Source organism: Meles meles, chromosome 13 (assembly GCF_922984935.1).
Source record: "Meles meles chromosome 13, mMelMel3.1 paternal haplotype, whole genome shotgun sequence".
NCBI lineage: Eukaryota > Metazoa > Chordata > Mammalia > Carnivora > Mustelidae > Meles > Meles meles.
In genome coordinates, this window is record NC_060078.1 from 21906474 (window position 1) to 21922588 (window position 16115).

At 43.1% G+C, this 16115-nt stretch overlaps 1 protein-coding gene across 1 annotated transcript in view; it reads right to left on the minus strand.

Moving 5' to 3' along the window:
* Positions 1-16115, minus strand: part of CCDC6 (coiled-coil domain containing 6) — a 102678-nt gene that overhangs the window by 35312 nt on the left and 51251 nt on the right. Inside the window, exon 2 of the mRNA XM_046026856.1 lies at positions 13123-13272. Within this exon, the coding sequence (XP_045882812.1) occupies positions 13123-13272 (150 nt within the window). The remainder of the gene's footprint in view (positions 1-13122; positions 13273-16115) is intronic.

The window sequence follows — 16115 nt, forward strand, 5'->3', positions numbered from 1 at the left end:
CTTAAATGATAGCTACTGGTTTCAGAAAAAGCAACTTTAGTCTTAAAACCTTTACACCCTTTACAAAGTCTTTTTTCATATTAGTTGTTCTTTTGTTTGTTTTTTTTAGCATTACTCTTCCGCCCTGTGGTAAATGAAAACACTAAAGGATGCAATCTAACGTTGTAAAATGTCTGGCCCACAAAGCCGCATTTGTCACAGAATGTTCATCTGAGAAAAGGTAAGTCGGTCTTTGGCTTACAGGAAAACATTCCTGTTTAGACAGATGGTCTATACTGTCAATATCTGATTAGGTATTCCCTTTAAGAATGCAGATTAAACTAGTAATAAAAAGCATAAAAGCTCTCAATTTTAAGAGGCTTTTTCCTCTCAACAGCTACACCCTAAGGAGAACTTGGTGGTAAAGCTGTTGTTGCCATAACTCAAGTAAGGTCCCTGGGTTACGCTAATCCATTTGGAAAAGATCAAGCCATCCTGAGATCTGTTCGCCAAAGACTCACAAGGTTCATCGTCCCCAAAAGACAGAGCTGGAACAAACAGTTTTGTTGTCTGCTTTGTTCTGCCATCTCTCAGGTGACAGGCAATTTCAGAGCAGAGCATGGAGGTTCTGCACAGAACACAAGAAGCAGAAAATGGGGTTCTTCCTTGGAACAAAGAAACCACCAATACAAAGAGAAACACAGAAATACAGAAACACCCGCCCCTCCCCCCTTCAAATCATTAGAGAATAAAGATGAGCAAGAGGGAGGGGGCAGAGCCAAGAAGGGATCTTGAGAAACTAACCACCACAGAGTTGACCTGAGGAAAATTCAGAAATTGTTTTAAACAGATACCATATAATTTCAAGCCATTCAGCCCTAACGGGGCTGGAACCGACATCCTGAATCCACCTGCCTGTGTTAAAGCCATAGCTCATGACACCACAAACAAAAACCCTAAAGGGAGCATGGCTTAGGCTGACGAAAGACCAGCTATCAGAAATAAACCCCACTTTCAGTGGCATCTTCCAAGTGGGCACAAAACTCAAGGCATGATTTTAAATTTCTAATCAAAGGTCTTAATTTATGAGCAATTTTATTTTTTAAAAAGATTTTATTTATTTGACAGACACGGAGAGAAAGAGAGAGAGAGATCACAAGTAGGCAGAGCGGCAGAGAGGGAGAGAGGGGGAAGCGAGCCCCCCGGCTGAGCAGGGAGCCCTATGCGGGGCTTGATCCCAGAACTCTGGGATCATGACCTGAGCTGAAGGCAGATGCTTAACTGACTGAGCCACCCAGGAGCCCCTTTATGCGCAATTTTAAATCTTCCAAGAAGGTCTGTGATCCTGAACTAGAACAAAAAAATAATTCAAACTGAGAAGTAAATAGTCAAGCAAATTCTATTAATGTGTTTGAAATAAACTCATGTATTCTCCTTAAATATATCTAAAGCAAAATGCTTAGGTAGATTAAATTTTTTTAATCAGAATTTTCTATGAATACACTTTATAAAGTCAATCACAAAGATTATGAAACAGAGTTTTATAACTCCTACTTGTGCAATATATTATTAACATTAACAAAGAACCCCTGTAGAATGGAAATTATGTTATATAACAGATGATCCACTGGTAGCATATTTTTGATGGAATTAGAGTCAGATGAACAAGAGTTTACTCCTTGGGATTCAGCATCAAAAAAATAAATAAAAAATACACATAACTGAGAAAGCCATAAGCAAAGACACAAAGTATAAACCTATAAAATTCTAAGTACTAAAGCTTGAGCATTTTGCTACTATATCCACTCATTATATACTGAGCCCAAAAGCAAACTTCCAGCCCATTACAAAATGCAAGTATAACATCATTTTGATCTAAAACAGGCTAGACTTACGCATCATTCAATTACTTATAACTACCACCTTTTTTATAATTTACAACGGCTTCCTGGAGCCACTTCTGTGAACCAGGCCTCTTACATAATAGATTCAAGACCTCTTCACTGAAGAGTTCACTCTCTAGCACGTAGAGACGCTGAAAACCGTTCAGCTGCGAGAACCACCACAGGTGCACCTGTAGGCTCCTGAGCCAGGCCTCCCACCCAGCATGCGGCAGGTCTGCCAAATTCCAGTCTGGGCAAAATGTGTGTGTGCAAGTCTGGGTTTGCTGTCAGTTCAGCCAATGCCAAGTGAGGCAAGCCTTCCAGCCACCGGCCCCAGTATCCAGGTTTTCATGCAACTTCTGAATTAGCTCAAGCTGCCCCCACCTCGGTTCTCATTAGTCCACACTAGTATTTCTCTCTGGGTACTTACAACCCAGCCCTGCAACCGACACCAAGGACTAGAACTACCTGCCCCGGGACCAAGTAGAGATCCCCAGAGGACAAGAACTACATTAAGTCATTGGGTTGTTAAAAACAATTATCAATGTTATTCACATAAGCTTTGCAAAGAAGTTCAAAAAGATCTCTCACAACACTTAAGTTTTTTATGAACCAACTTTTCAACTGCTCCACTGAGCAGCCTGAGCAGAAAGACAGCCTCCCACTTCAAATCCATTATATCACCACTAAATGCCTCTGGGGCCCACACTTATTCCCACCTCCAAACCCCTTCTGTTACTGGTACCATTATTCTCAATCAGCACCTCACATCTCATCAGTTACCAATTGGCAGTAAGTCAGCCTCCATAACAGCTGTCAAACCACCCTCTTCTTCCTGTGCTCACGGCCCCAATCTCGACCAACTCTTTCATTCTTCTTCTCTGGGCCACAGCCAAAGTCTCCTAACGGATCTCCCCAGATCCAATGTAGGTCATCCTGGCAGACAAAGCCTAATACTTCAATACCTCACTCAAAACCCTTCACTGGCTCCCTACGACCTGCAAAGGTGTAACATGCCAAAGCCTGACATTCAAGTCCTTCCACGATCCAACCCCTCTGCAAGTTTCCCTCGCTTTCCTCATGCTATTTCACTCTCAAATGACATCCTAAGGTTTGCAGACCTAAATGCGTTCAGGGTCCAGACATCTAGCCAAGAAGGGTTGAGCCTCAGCACAGAGAGTGGTTTTAACTGCGGTTAAAGGCAAAGTTCAAGACTCTTCCTAAAACATAAAATTTAAAAAAAAAAAAAAATGAAACCCATCATGCTGGGCAATCACTTCTGGAGACCACTCCGGTCCAGGTTTACAGACTATAAGCTCTGCGAGTCACGTGGGACCATGGTACCACAAGCTGTGCCCCCACAACCCTGACCACACTGTACCCTTTGGTACAGTGCCTGAATCCCTCCCTGCAACCTACCGCAAGAGTGGGCCGGCTCAGAAAACACCTTCCACAGAGCCTTCCCACATGCCTTCCTCCCTTCTTCAAGCTGCGAGAAGCACACTGTTCTTCCCATACATTATAATGTCTAGTTCATGGTGTGTTTCCTATCCTACGAGTTCCTTCCAAAAGCAGCCAACGCATCAAGGCTCCAAGTATTACGTCCCAAGCATTTTACGTCCATAATGGTGGATACTATTATCTGCATTTTACGAAGGATAAAACCAGTGAGGAGAGGTCAAGTACCCACCCAAAGTCACACAGCTGAGGGAAGGGGGTCAATCTAGGGTTAAAAGCAAGGTCTCTGCCTTTGCAACCTTTGCCCCTTCCCCAGACATGAGCCGTGGCCCTCGAGCTCCGGCATACATCCTCGATCACACTGATAGGACGGCAAGTTCTGCGAACAGCAGTGGCCAGCGCATACGAATTCTATTCCAGATCATGCAGAAAATGCCTTGTCTGGGCAAATACTGACTGGAGAGATGATATAAGTCTCACTTCCTTTAGACTGTTTCCCCTAGAAGAAGCGTCAGGATGAACGAAACCACTAGGCAAGCGTCAAGGGTCCCATTACCACATACACAGTACTCTCAGGTGACCGGCACCAAATTCAAGAAATGAAACACTGCCGGCTCCCCTGAAGCCTGCTATGTTCCTTCCATCCCTGAGAGGTCATCACTCTCCTGATTCTCACTTAGGGTAAGAATTCTTTTCATGTTCTTTCAAAAAAACTTTACTGCCTATGTATTTCTAAACATTAGTTTTGATTTTTTTTTTGTCTAGCTTCTTCTGCTAAATAAACTTGTGATTTCACTCACCCACATTACTGATTCTAACGGTATTTTTATTGCCTTATAATATATCCCAATGATATTATCCACACAATTTAACCACTCATGGATAATGGGTATTTGGGTCATTTCTGGTTTTTTACTCTGGCGAACAATGCCACAAAGAACATTCTTCGATACATCTGGTGCACATGTGCACACACTGGGAAATATATCCAGGAGTGAAAGTGCTGAGTCACACACAGTGAATATTTCCAGTATCATTAGGTAATGCCAAATCGCTCTGAAGGCAGTTGCAACCACGTCCACATTCTGACAGCATTCAGAAGGCTTCTCTAGTAAGATCGTGTGGTTTAGTCTGCCTTTTTTTTTTTTTAATTTTATTTATTTGACAGAGAGAGAGAGATCACAAGTAGGCAGAGAGAGAGAGAGAGAGAGAGGGAAGCAGGCCCCCTGCCGAGCAGAGAGCCCGATGCGGGGCTCGATCCCAGGACCCCGAGATCACGACCTGAGAAGAAGGCAGAGGCCCCACCCACCGAGCCACCCAGGCGCCCCTATTCTGCCTTTCTTGATTACTAATGTGTACTTGTTCCTTCACTGCTCATTTGGCTATCTGACAATGTGAACTGTTCAAGTCTCTGTCCATTTTTCTTTGGGACTGTCCATTTTTCTTACTAACCTGTAGTTGGACCCCTAACCCCTGTGCTGTTCAAGATCACCTGCATTTCATCCTTGAACTTCTGGTACAACCCTCAGTGAAATCGTTTGGTCCTACAATTCTTTCACTAGGAAGGGCGATTTCTCAGACTGAATTTTTCCAATGACTAGGAAGCTCACGTGTTCTAGTTCTTCCTCATCCAGTTGTAGAAAGCTATGTTTTTCTAAGAATTTGTCCATTTCATGTAAAATTCCAAATGTACTGCCATATAAAATTATTCTTGAGTTATTCACTCTCCTTTTGAATGTCTGCAAGAAAAGTTGTGATGTGATTCCTGTTTCCTAACAAAGATTTCAAGCTTGGGTTTTTTTTTGTTTTGTTTTGTTTTGTTTTTGTTTTTTTAATTTCTTTAAATGTAGTAAGCATGGTTGCTTTGGAGTCTATGTCTGATAAGTCTAATAGCTACAGTATCTGTGAAGTCCACTTCTGTTCTTTTGTTTCCACTGGTTTACAGCCATGAAGTCTCCCACCCCCATATGCCTGGTTCTCTAGTGTGCTGGGCCATGTACTGAACTTATATTTTAGGCAAAAACCTGTAGCCTAGGATGATGGTATCTTCCTCCAAAAAATTCCATCTTCTTCCGCCAGGAAGGAGAATCCTGGGTCTACCTTAATCCACAACAAAAGCTTCACGATCTTTTCGTGACCAAGTGCTGCAGAACTGGTTAGTTCTTATCCTGAGATGGAGCTCTTCAGGATTCCAGCTTCAAGTGGGCCTCAGTTATCAAGGCCCCCGTCTTCGGCCAGCCCCGAGCTCCAACTTCTGCAACCTCAGTTCGCCCAGTTTCCAAAGCACGGCTCAGTGCCACCTGATCCACGAAGAACAGCAAATGTTCTCAGGACAAAAGCCACCTTGGGAGCTGCGGTCTTCTCAATTCCCACCTCCCACCCAGGGCACAGGCCTGCAGACCTTCCCCATCTTGTTAGTTCTTCATGCTTTTTTAAAAAACATTAGAGCATTCTGTCTAGCTTTTATCTATCCCCAGTGAGGTTTGTCTGGGTTACCTCATCTGTCATCTCCTAAGGGGGGAGGCACATGTAACTTTTGCAAGGAAGTAGCTAGGTCGCTCTAGAAAATTGTTCTTTAGATGTTATTTTCTTGTCAGCATCCTCAACCCCGAGGACAGGTCCTCGCTTCAGAGCAGAGGCTCCAGGACAGTTCAGGCTTCCCATCCACCCAGAATACCTAACAGGCCATGTTTGAGCTTCCTGCATCCCCCAGAACTTGGTGGTGCTGAAAGCCTTTAGAGAAATTAATGTCTTTAGAGAAATCTGGTTAGGAGGAAAATTTTTAAAAGATGCTCCACAAATAAAGAAATCCTTTTGGCCCTACAGTCGGCCAACTGCACTGAAAACCCATTCTGTCAAAACTAGCACTTTCTTCATCTGAGGACTAGAGAGTGTTCAGCCCAAAGGAACTGACTCAAACTTGAAACATTACTGTGAATTAAAAGGCCACACCTTTATGAATAAAGATGAAAAAAGGAAAGTAAAGGTAGTTAGCAGCAGGATGTAGCTCTGAATTTTAAGTTAATCACTGGCTGGGAGGACTATAAACGGTTTTGAAATGAAAAGAGAACCTACCCAAGAAATGCAGAACATTTCTAAATGCAAAGTCTTAAAATCATTTAAAGTGTTTCCAGCGATGGCTAATGGCTATCTCCACTGGAGCCACCCGTCCTTTACTAACATTCATCCTTTCAACTAGCAATAACAATGCCGACTCCTACCCTGGGGAACAAAGCAAGCTCTACTCCAGCTTCATCCAGTTATTTTTTTTTTTTTTAATATTTTATTTATTTGACAGAGAGAGAGAAGTCACAAGTAGTCAGAGAGGCAGGCAGAGAGAGAGGGAGAAACAGGCTCCTCACTGAACCGAGAGCCCGATGCGGGGCTCGATCCCAGGACCCTGAGATCATGACCTGAGCCGAAGGCAGAGGCTTAAACCACTGAGCCACCCAGGCGCCCCACATCCAGTTATTTTTAATGTCATTTTCCTTCTACTTTTCTTTTCCCTCTACCTGTGTTTTCCCTGACTTTTTTCAGGAAGTCAGCATGGGAGGCTTGAAAGCCAAGCCTTTCCTCTTGCCCTCACATTCCTGGGAGTCTGTACTGGTATATCCAAGCTAGTCCTGATGTCAACACACATAACGCACACTTGGAAAGAAACTCCGTGATTTCTTAAGACTAAACAACTACATCAAGTTTATTGTGTTTTCTAATCACAATGCAAACTGTGTTGGACAGAGATTTTTGGCAGGCTACTAAACAGGAAAATTCTGGCTCGTAATTCGGCCTCTGGAGGCTGCATCATTTAAAATGCATTGAAAACATCCCAGGAGCCCTTTGCGGATGTATGGGGAACACAATGTATAAGCCCCTTGCTCCATGAAAAGAAACAAAGAACAGACAAAGCTGAGTTTCAGATACTTTGTAATAAAAACAATACACACACACACACACACACACACACACACACAGTCCTCTGATCCAACTGTTCTGTAAACTATAGGTTATAGCAAATTTTTCAGACCAGCATTAAGAGCCCTAAAAAAAGCCCAGAGGTCCCAAATGTCCAGGCCACCTTAATGGAGAATGTATTTCAAGGTCTCTTCTCCTCTGCCATGGGGAGGGCAGGAACAGTTTTCCTTTGGATGGAGGCAATGGCATCCTAGGTTAGATATCTTTAAAATTAACTGAGAGTTTCATCCATGTTTATTGCCCCAACAGGTGATTTTGCTACCAGCACTGCCCTCCTGGTGCCCTGGCAAACTCCAGGTCAAAGGCAGCCCCAGACTCTGGTGCATACGCTGACACTCTGTGCTCACCTGTGCCTGCGGGCCCAGCAGACACACAGCCCTTCTGGGGTTGCGGAAGCATCCGCTCCAGAAAGCCATGGGGCTGGAAGGAGAAACTACTTCTCCAGAACCGAGGGGAGGAGAAGAAAAGGGCGAATGAAGCAGTACACCTCTGTCTACATGAACAGGCAGATTCAGGGATTCACTCCAATTTCACCTCTAGGTTTCACGTCTGTGCAAACCGAGGTGGAAGAGTATCACTGCGGCACGCTGTCCTGCAGCACAGCACGGCGCGACGTCCTCTGTAGCGCCAGCTTCCGCAGCGGCATCTGCCCTCCCTCCCCCGCTCTCCGCCCGTCACCTTTCCACCCTCACCTTTCCACCCATGCGAGGAAACATTAGCTATGTGCATTCCAGAAGGCATTCTAACCTCAGGGACCAAGTCAGTAATGAGAAAGCCATGTCACTGAACAAGACATCCGGAAGACTTATTCTCGAGTACTCTGAATCCTCAACATTCGGAATATGCCTTCCCATAAGGACACAATAATTTCTATAGAGCCATAGTGGCGTTATTTTCCGAGGACCAGATCCAATTTCAAATGTGAATCCAAAGTACAAAACTATTAACCTATTTGTTATTTTAAGGTCTAAAATTTAAAAGTTGGATTAGACTGAAAAGATTCAGAGATACAGTACCCTTCTTATCTCAGTCCTGTTCCGGGGTTTTAAAAAAAGAAAAAGTATTCCTTAACTCTGGGCAGCAGTGCTGGCTGAGAGAAGACTGCAGACAAGAACAGGTCTTCCCAAGGAGCAGGAAGTAAACCTGATGCATCAGGCTTACATACGCCAAGTGAAAAAAATCCACGACTGCTAAAACCACTATCAATCTCAGCAATGTCAGGCCTTCCAGTTGGCAGTGGTGATTGGTAGTTAACAGGGGAGTTAGGCATTTATTTATTTATTTTATTTTATTTTATTTTATTTTTAAAGATTTTATTTATTTATTTGACAGACAGAGATTACAAGTAGACAGAGAGGCAGGCAGAGAGAGGAAGGGAAGCAGGCTCCCTGCTGGGCAGAGAGCCCGATGCGGGGCTCGATCCCAGGACCCTGGGATCATGACCTGAGCCGAAAGCAGAGGCTTTAACCCACTGAGCCACCCAGGCGCCCCAAGTTAGGCATTTATTAAAAAAAAAAAAAAAGTTTGAAGGCTGAGGACCAGTGGAATAAATCCTATCAAGACTGAAGGACAGTTAAGCTAGTCATTGGAGCATTCTGATAACACTAGTTCTTAATGATCGCAGCATTCCAGAATCTTCTATCACCTGCAAATGCACCCACGTGTGCAGTGGGCTTCAGCGCACTGAGCTCCGTGACAAACAGACACAACTATGACAGAACTCTGCTCTCAAAGCCAGTGACACAAAAGGTTCCAAAAGGTAAGAACAAAAAAGGCCTAAGAATTTTTAAATTTCCTTTTTAGGGAATAAGACATTTTCTAATTACAAAAGTAATGCATGTTGCTTTTACAAAAGGAAAAGGAAAGGGATATAAGAAAGTTAACATAACCCATAAGCTCAGCACCTCAGTATAACAACTACAACTAACATTTTGGAAAATAGTCTTTCAGACATATTTCCTAACATACGTGTTACATATCAAAAACGTAAGAGGTTGCTTACAAAACATTTTTCATAAATTTTAATTATAAATTATGGTTAAATACAACTTGTTTTTGAGGCATTCCAGAGCTGAATTTAGTTCTGATGCAAGCTTGTGCTGGGCTTACAAAAGTACTAGAAGGTTCTTTTTAGGACAGTTCTCAATCAGATAATCCCATGACTCAAAAGGATGCAGATTTTTCAGACAAGTTTTTTTTTTTTTAATATTTTATTTATTTATTTGAGAGAGACAGTGAGAGAGAGCATGAGCGATGAGAAGGTCAGAGAGAGAAGTAGACTCCCTGTGGAGCTGGGAGCCCGATGCGGGACTCGATCCTGGCACTCCGGGATCATGACCTGAGCCGAAGGCAGTCGTCCAACCAACTGAGCCACACAGGCGTCCCTCAGACAAGTTTTCATAAAATGAAAGTATAATTTTCTGGCTACCCAGTGGATATACACAAAACCAAGAGAGAAAGCATGCTTTTTGTGTGTTGTTTGTTTCAGTGATTTTAACATATTTGAAAATATTTGAGCTATCTCCCAAACTTGATCTTCTAGGACAAAAGGATTTCCTCTCATCCACGCTTAAACAAATTTCCGTTTTTAAAGGCATTAGATACCAGTTCCGGGGTGCCTGGGTGGCTCAGTGGGTTAAAGCCTCTGCCTTCAGCTCAGGTCATGATCCCAGGGTCCTGGGATCGAGCCCCGCATCAGGCTCTCTCCTCGGCAGGGAGCCTGCTTCCTCCTCTTTCTCTGCCTGCCTCTCTGCCTACTTGTGATCTCTGTCAAATAAATAAATCAAATATTAAAAAAAAAAAAAAATAGATACCAGTTCCATCATGGCAAATGGGAAAGGAAGTGTTTCCTCCACAGCAATCATCTCAATTTGTCCTCAGACCCAAAGAATTCCTTTGAAATGCAGACAGAAGCTCTGTCCAATCACTCTGAGAGACAACAGTCAAAGCGTGGTGACAAAACCAAAACTGTTGTACCAAGAGCCTCAGTGGCCTTTGGGTGAAAAATGCTAAGCAAACACTTTCCTGGTGAACAGGTCCATGGCCTCATTTGTCAACCAGGGACACCTGCATGAGGTGTCTCTTGCAAGCTTTTCAAAAAAAGGTCTCTCTGGACGCACCATCCTAGAGAGCCATATTAAAGTAATTACACAATTAGAAAAGTCTATTGGTACCAATTACTCTAAAAGCCTCCAGATGGAGATCCATTCTTCTACACTGGGTGGCAGAAATGTGAGCCTTCCACAAAGGACTGGCTGAAGGCAAGCCTAGCGGGAGGGCACCACAGTGGGATGGGCGCCACGGCGGGGCGGCCTTGTTCCCTTCCAGCTGTCCCAGCTCTATCCAACCAGCCAAAACCAGAGGAGGCCTTCAGGGATATTCGCCACAAAATGGTATACTGTGACACCTGATGTCTAAAGTGAGAGACGACCTATCACTCCACAAAACAGACACAGCGCTAGAATGTGCCAGACCCCTCAACCTCAAACTCCCTGACACCCGTCTCCTTTCAAGAGCCTAAGAACCAGGAGGAGAGTGACAAGTTCAATGGGTAGGGTATGGAGTCTGGTTTTCAAGAAGTTCTGGGGATGAACAGTGGTGATGGCTGCACAAATGGCTGAAATGGTAAATTTTGTGTCCTGTTTACTTTGCTACAATGTATGCATGTGTATGTGTGTGTGTATAAATACAGATTGCCCAAGAACCACAGTGGGATTCTTGGGAGGCTGTCTCAGAGACATGCTGATCATTCATTTGTCCAGATCCTACAAGTCAGACCCCAAATAAGCCAGTCTCACCAAGAGCTCCCCCAGCAACAGAATCACACCTTCATAGAATATCCTTTATTTTGACAAAGGGCCAACCTAAGACTTGGCCACATGGAAACTATTTGTACATGGTATATACTACTTCCAGCAAAAACAATTTATTGCCCTGTTCAGTTCGTACCTTCTTCAGTCTCTTGAGAAAAGATCCATCATGCCCCTCAGTTTTTAATATATGAAAAAATTTTTTCTCCTGACCAAGTAAAACTTTTTTTTTTTAAGAATTATGAAAAAAAAAATCACTATATCTCTGCAGGTTATAGCTTTATTTATAGGATGTTCAGAACTTAAACTTTAAGTTCAAACTTTCTTACGCCAAATGTATTATTATAACTAACTCCCTTTTCTGCTGCACATGGCGCTTTGGTTCTCACTCTTACTTAGTGTCTTATTTTAACAGACATCAATGTCTTTGGGGAAAAGGTAGTTTATGATAACAAACTACACATCACAGAACGACTCACAATGAAGAGGAGTGGAGTATGATGACCTTGCTAGCTTTGGGCAGCCTTATAAATAATTTGGTACAAGACCATAAATACTAACAACCATTCAAGTTGAAAAAGAAATATGTTTCTTGTAGGGTTAAAAATTAGGGCACGTGGTTACACACTAAACTCAGAAGAACAGACCATAATTGCATCCCTACAGTTCTAGAAGCAACATGCAAAGTAAGTGGTCTGATGTTGCCCCCGTGAGAGCGCGCCAAAGGTCAGATTCACCTTCTCCCCTTCTCCTCCTCTAAATCAAAAGCCTCAGGAGTCCACAGAGTTTCCACACAGAAATTCTGTCATAAATCTCTGCTGGACAATAATTCCTGGCTACCTTTTTTCTTCACATTTCAACAGTCACCATCTAAATCAAATTTTGTGCAAGAGAGTAACAGTATCTTTATTCAGCAAATAGGAAGAAAAATGAGAATAAAATGAAGATGGGGCAGCTGTTGTCTGGACCACTGTATGGTCCTAACACTAGAGCTTCTACCCCAGAGCTTCCAGCCTTCTCTTACACGAATGTCTACATTGGAAGCTTAGAAAAGGATTTAGGACATTATTTTAAAAGCCTCAAGTATCCTTTTATTATAACCTCCCGAAAATATATTCTTCAACCAAATCAACGAATGGAGTGGTTAGCGATGTCCCTGAACGGAAGATACAAGGAAATGCATCGACCTCTCTTAGTCACCTGACAAAGTGGAATTACTTGTCCTCCTGGCATAATTCTAGACCTGCCCATGATCTTGGACAAGCTGTGGTATATATTGAAAACTTAATATTCCACTTACTCTTAAGTTCATATTAAGTGAACCACAAAATAATTTGTCCTAAAACAAATTTTACTTTGTGTAATTTACTAGTAAGCTTTGCGGGGGGGAAAAAAGGAGCCTCTGAATTAGAAAAAAAAAAAAATGAAACCTTCCTATATGTTTTGTGCTGTGTCTTCTATAAACTATTAGTGATTAATGTTAAGTTATAATGGCTGTCTGATATCTGTTCAGGAACATACTACTCACCCATCTGAACACACCTGATTGCACGTAATTTTAACAACATATCATAGACATCTTATATTTTCCCCCTAAATTGACATTTCACTTTATATACTCATATTTTAGTGCAAAAGACCCACTCCTGTTGCAAATATGTTTATGTATTCATTATAGATTCAATGTATAAGGAGGAAGAAGTCCCACATTTAGTGTTAATCCTCATATTTCCAAAATACCACATACAGCAATTACTCCTACATAAGGCTTCAAGCTCATCAGCAACTTTGAGAGGTGCTCAAAATATAAAATATCTTCCCTTACCTAAGCAGATGGGTCACAGAGCCAAAGTCTTGAGTATTACATCGCTGCCATCTTTACCTGGTATTTTTAATCTCCAAAGAACTTTAGCTACAACCTCATCAGCAAATGTTTCAAGCCAAGTGCTCCATCAAAGTCATTTCTTCCTAGAGAGGAAAACAGGCAGGGAAAGATGTAAAGGGAGAAAAGATAAATTTACCTGCATCAATTTTCTGGAGAGCTCATTAGTGAGGAACTCTTCTTCCTTCTCATAATTTACAGCAAGGGTTTCTTTCTCCTTCTGCAAAGCCTGGATTTTCTTGAATAAAGTGTTACTGATGAATTCTTCCTCTTGCTCAGCCCTGGCTTGCTGTTTAAAAAAAAAGGGGGTGGGGGGAAATAAATGAAAAGAGAGCAACAACAACCACAAAAATACATTAAAGAAACAGGAAATTTACTAATTAAAATACAGTTCTTATTTGCAGAGAGGGCACCGATTTTAAGGAGATTTCTAACTGTGAACCAATGCACCCCAAGATGCATAAACCAGAATGACTGAGTCACAACCCCAGAAGTAAATCTGGCTATTCCCCCAAAGGGCCTTCCTGTATATGTACGGCCTCTCTTCTTAAAGTGGTATTTCAAAGGCATTAATAAAGACTGTTCTATTACAGTTTTTAGAATCAATCCCAAGTCAATCACTAGATTACAGAGAGCTCCACAGACGGCAGACAGGTCCAGTTGTGGGGTATATGGCAGCCATTCGTGCTAACTCCCTGCAGGTCACTACATCTCAGAGGGTTATAGTTAAAATATCTAGGCAACAAGCTTTACTGAAGCAGAGAAGTTCAACTTGCTTCAAAGTAAAATCCTGTCACCTCTTTAGGATGTTACTGAAAGGCTTTGGATATGCACTTTTAAAAGCAATGCAGGCAGGTCCACATGAATTCGATGACACACTCAACAAAGGGTAATTGTAAGGAAACACACAAGTGGCTAGAAAGTCTTACTGAAGGAGCAGGAATCCAACCAGTGAAAAGTAAGGGTGGATGAAAGGAGTTTTATTTTTTACTTTATTAATTCCCCACTGGGAATTTTTTGGAGGTGAGCACAAGGACAGGCATATTTTTAAAACAGAAGAAAAGAGGGTCAGGATAATTCAACGGAGATGAAAATATTCTTCTGTAGCATCCCCCCAGCCCATGCTATGTTTTACCAGAATAAACAGAAAAACTTGACCATCCTTAAAGGAAATTAATCTTTTCAGAAAAACCTGTTTTAAGTGAACTCAACTCTACTCAAAGCACTTTTTAAGCCACATCATTGTGATGCATTAATCTCAAATAACATGTTCCTGTTTTATCAGCGGAGTGAAAGCAGAAAGAGCTCCATCAATTCCAAGCCGCCAGCACCTGTCACTTACAATAATACAAAAGCCAGAGGGCGGGAGACAAAAGGGCAGCAGCAGTAAATAATTACCACCTTTTATTGTAAAACCTCCAACCACCACCTCCAAGTCTGGTGGTTTAGATCTCTGTACACATTCGCTCGCCTCCCCAGCACCCGTGTCCTAACAGCCACGGTTTCCGGGGAGCCTGTCCTCTGTGCTCGCCATCTCTGTGGCCGAAAGGAAGCACCCCAGTCCCCAGAACTGCCTGTCGAGGAATTCTACAAGAGAGCCACTCGGAGTACTTCAACTGAAAAACAGAGCTATACAAAGAATGGGAACTTTGGGAGAAGGTCCAGTAGAAACCACCTGGGATAGGTCAGGAGAACTGAGCCCCTAAGGGCACGTCTCAGCTAATAAATGTTTCTTTCCATCCAAGAGCACCCAGGGAGAGGTCCCTAGGTTCCAGCCGGCTCCCTCACACCTGATAGTCTATAAGCCCTTCCTAGTGCCGTGCTCTCCACCACGGCCCAGAAAATCTCCTGAGGACTGGTGCTTTCCCTCCCAGCCTTGAAACGACTCCCCCACTCCTCTTTAAACCTCACGTACGTCCAGGTGTCAATACTAGTGCAACGGGCAGGAATCCAAAGTATTTACGGAGGCACACTTGACACGTAGATCCAAGCCCACAACCTGTTCAAGCTACTTGTTTCTCTGGTTTTGACTGACAATGTCAGTCATTTGATTCCTGGTTCCTGATTTGATTCCTGAGAATTCTAAAAGTTGCAGAACGGAAAGGCAGAGAGGAACTATAATGCTGCGATTCTGCCCTTAATTTTTCGAAAGGGTGCTGGCCATACATTATTGTCATCATCAGGTCAGACTCAACCTCTTACGTGTTGGCACACGCTCAGAATTTTAGAGACCTGGTGTATGTGATCACCAGCAGGGAGAGGGCCAGACTCTCCCCAGGCTCTGGGGACCCCCCTCCCCTTCGCACTGGGGCCTGGAAGTAAGAAGCTGGAAATAAGGCACAAGCCCTAAGTGTTTGTCCATGGAGTTTGCTCCCCTGCCTCCCCCTTCATCTAACCATTAAGTTTCAGGGACAACAGATTTCAGTATAACATAAAACAGAGCTCCGCGATGAAAAGCAGATTTGTGTTTGCCAGGGGCTAGGGGGCGGGGGCGGGGCTGTGCGTGTAAGATGGGAAGCGACTGCTAATGAGCGCAGGACTTCTTTCTGGGGCGATGAAAATGTTCTGAAATCAGTGTTAACGGTTTACACAACCTTGTGAATATACTAAAAATCAATGAGGTGTATACACTTTAAAAGGGTGGATTTTATCGTACGTGAATTATATCTCGATTAAGAAAAAGCGCTCTGAATAATTAGCAGGGTCTGTAGTTCACGGAGCACCTGGCTTCCTTTGCAGTTCTTCCCAGAGAAAGCAGCAAAATTTTAAAAGGATGGGGGTGGGGAGGCGTTGAAGAGCCCCAGATCTGCTGTACCGTGCCTTCCCAAGTAAGTGACACGACGCCGGGCGTGAGGCTGAGGCTTTAGCTAACAAAATTATTCACCATTTCAGAATAGCCACTTAATTCTAGGCAAAGCCCATTAACGGAAAATGCCGCTCTCAGGACCCATGAATAAAATGTAGAACTGCTCTGGGGAGGTTTGTCGAAGCCTCTCTAACTTCACAGGGGCTGGACAGACCCTCACAGACTCCATCAAAGACCTCCTTTAAGCTCGGTTTTTGCCACGTTTTCATCCGAACCCGGGTTGGTGGTTAGTCTGCCTCCCGTGGCATCTGACATCCAGAGGAAAA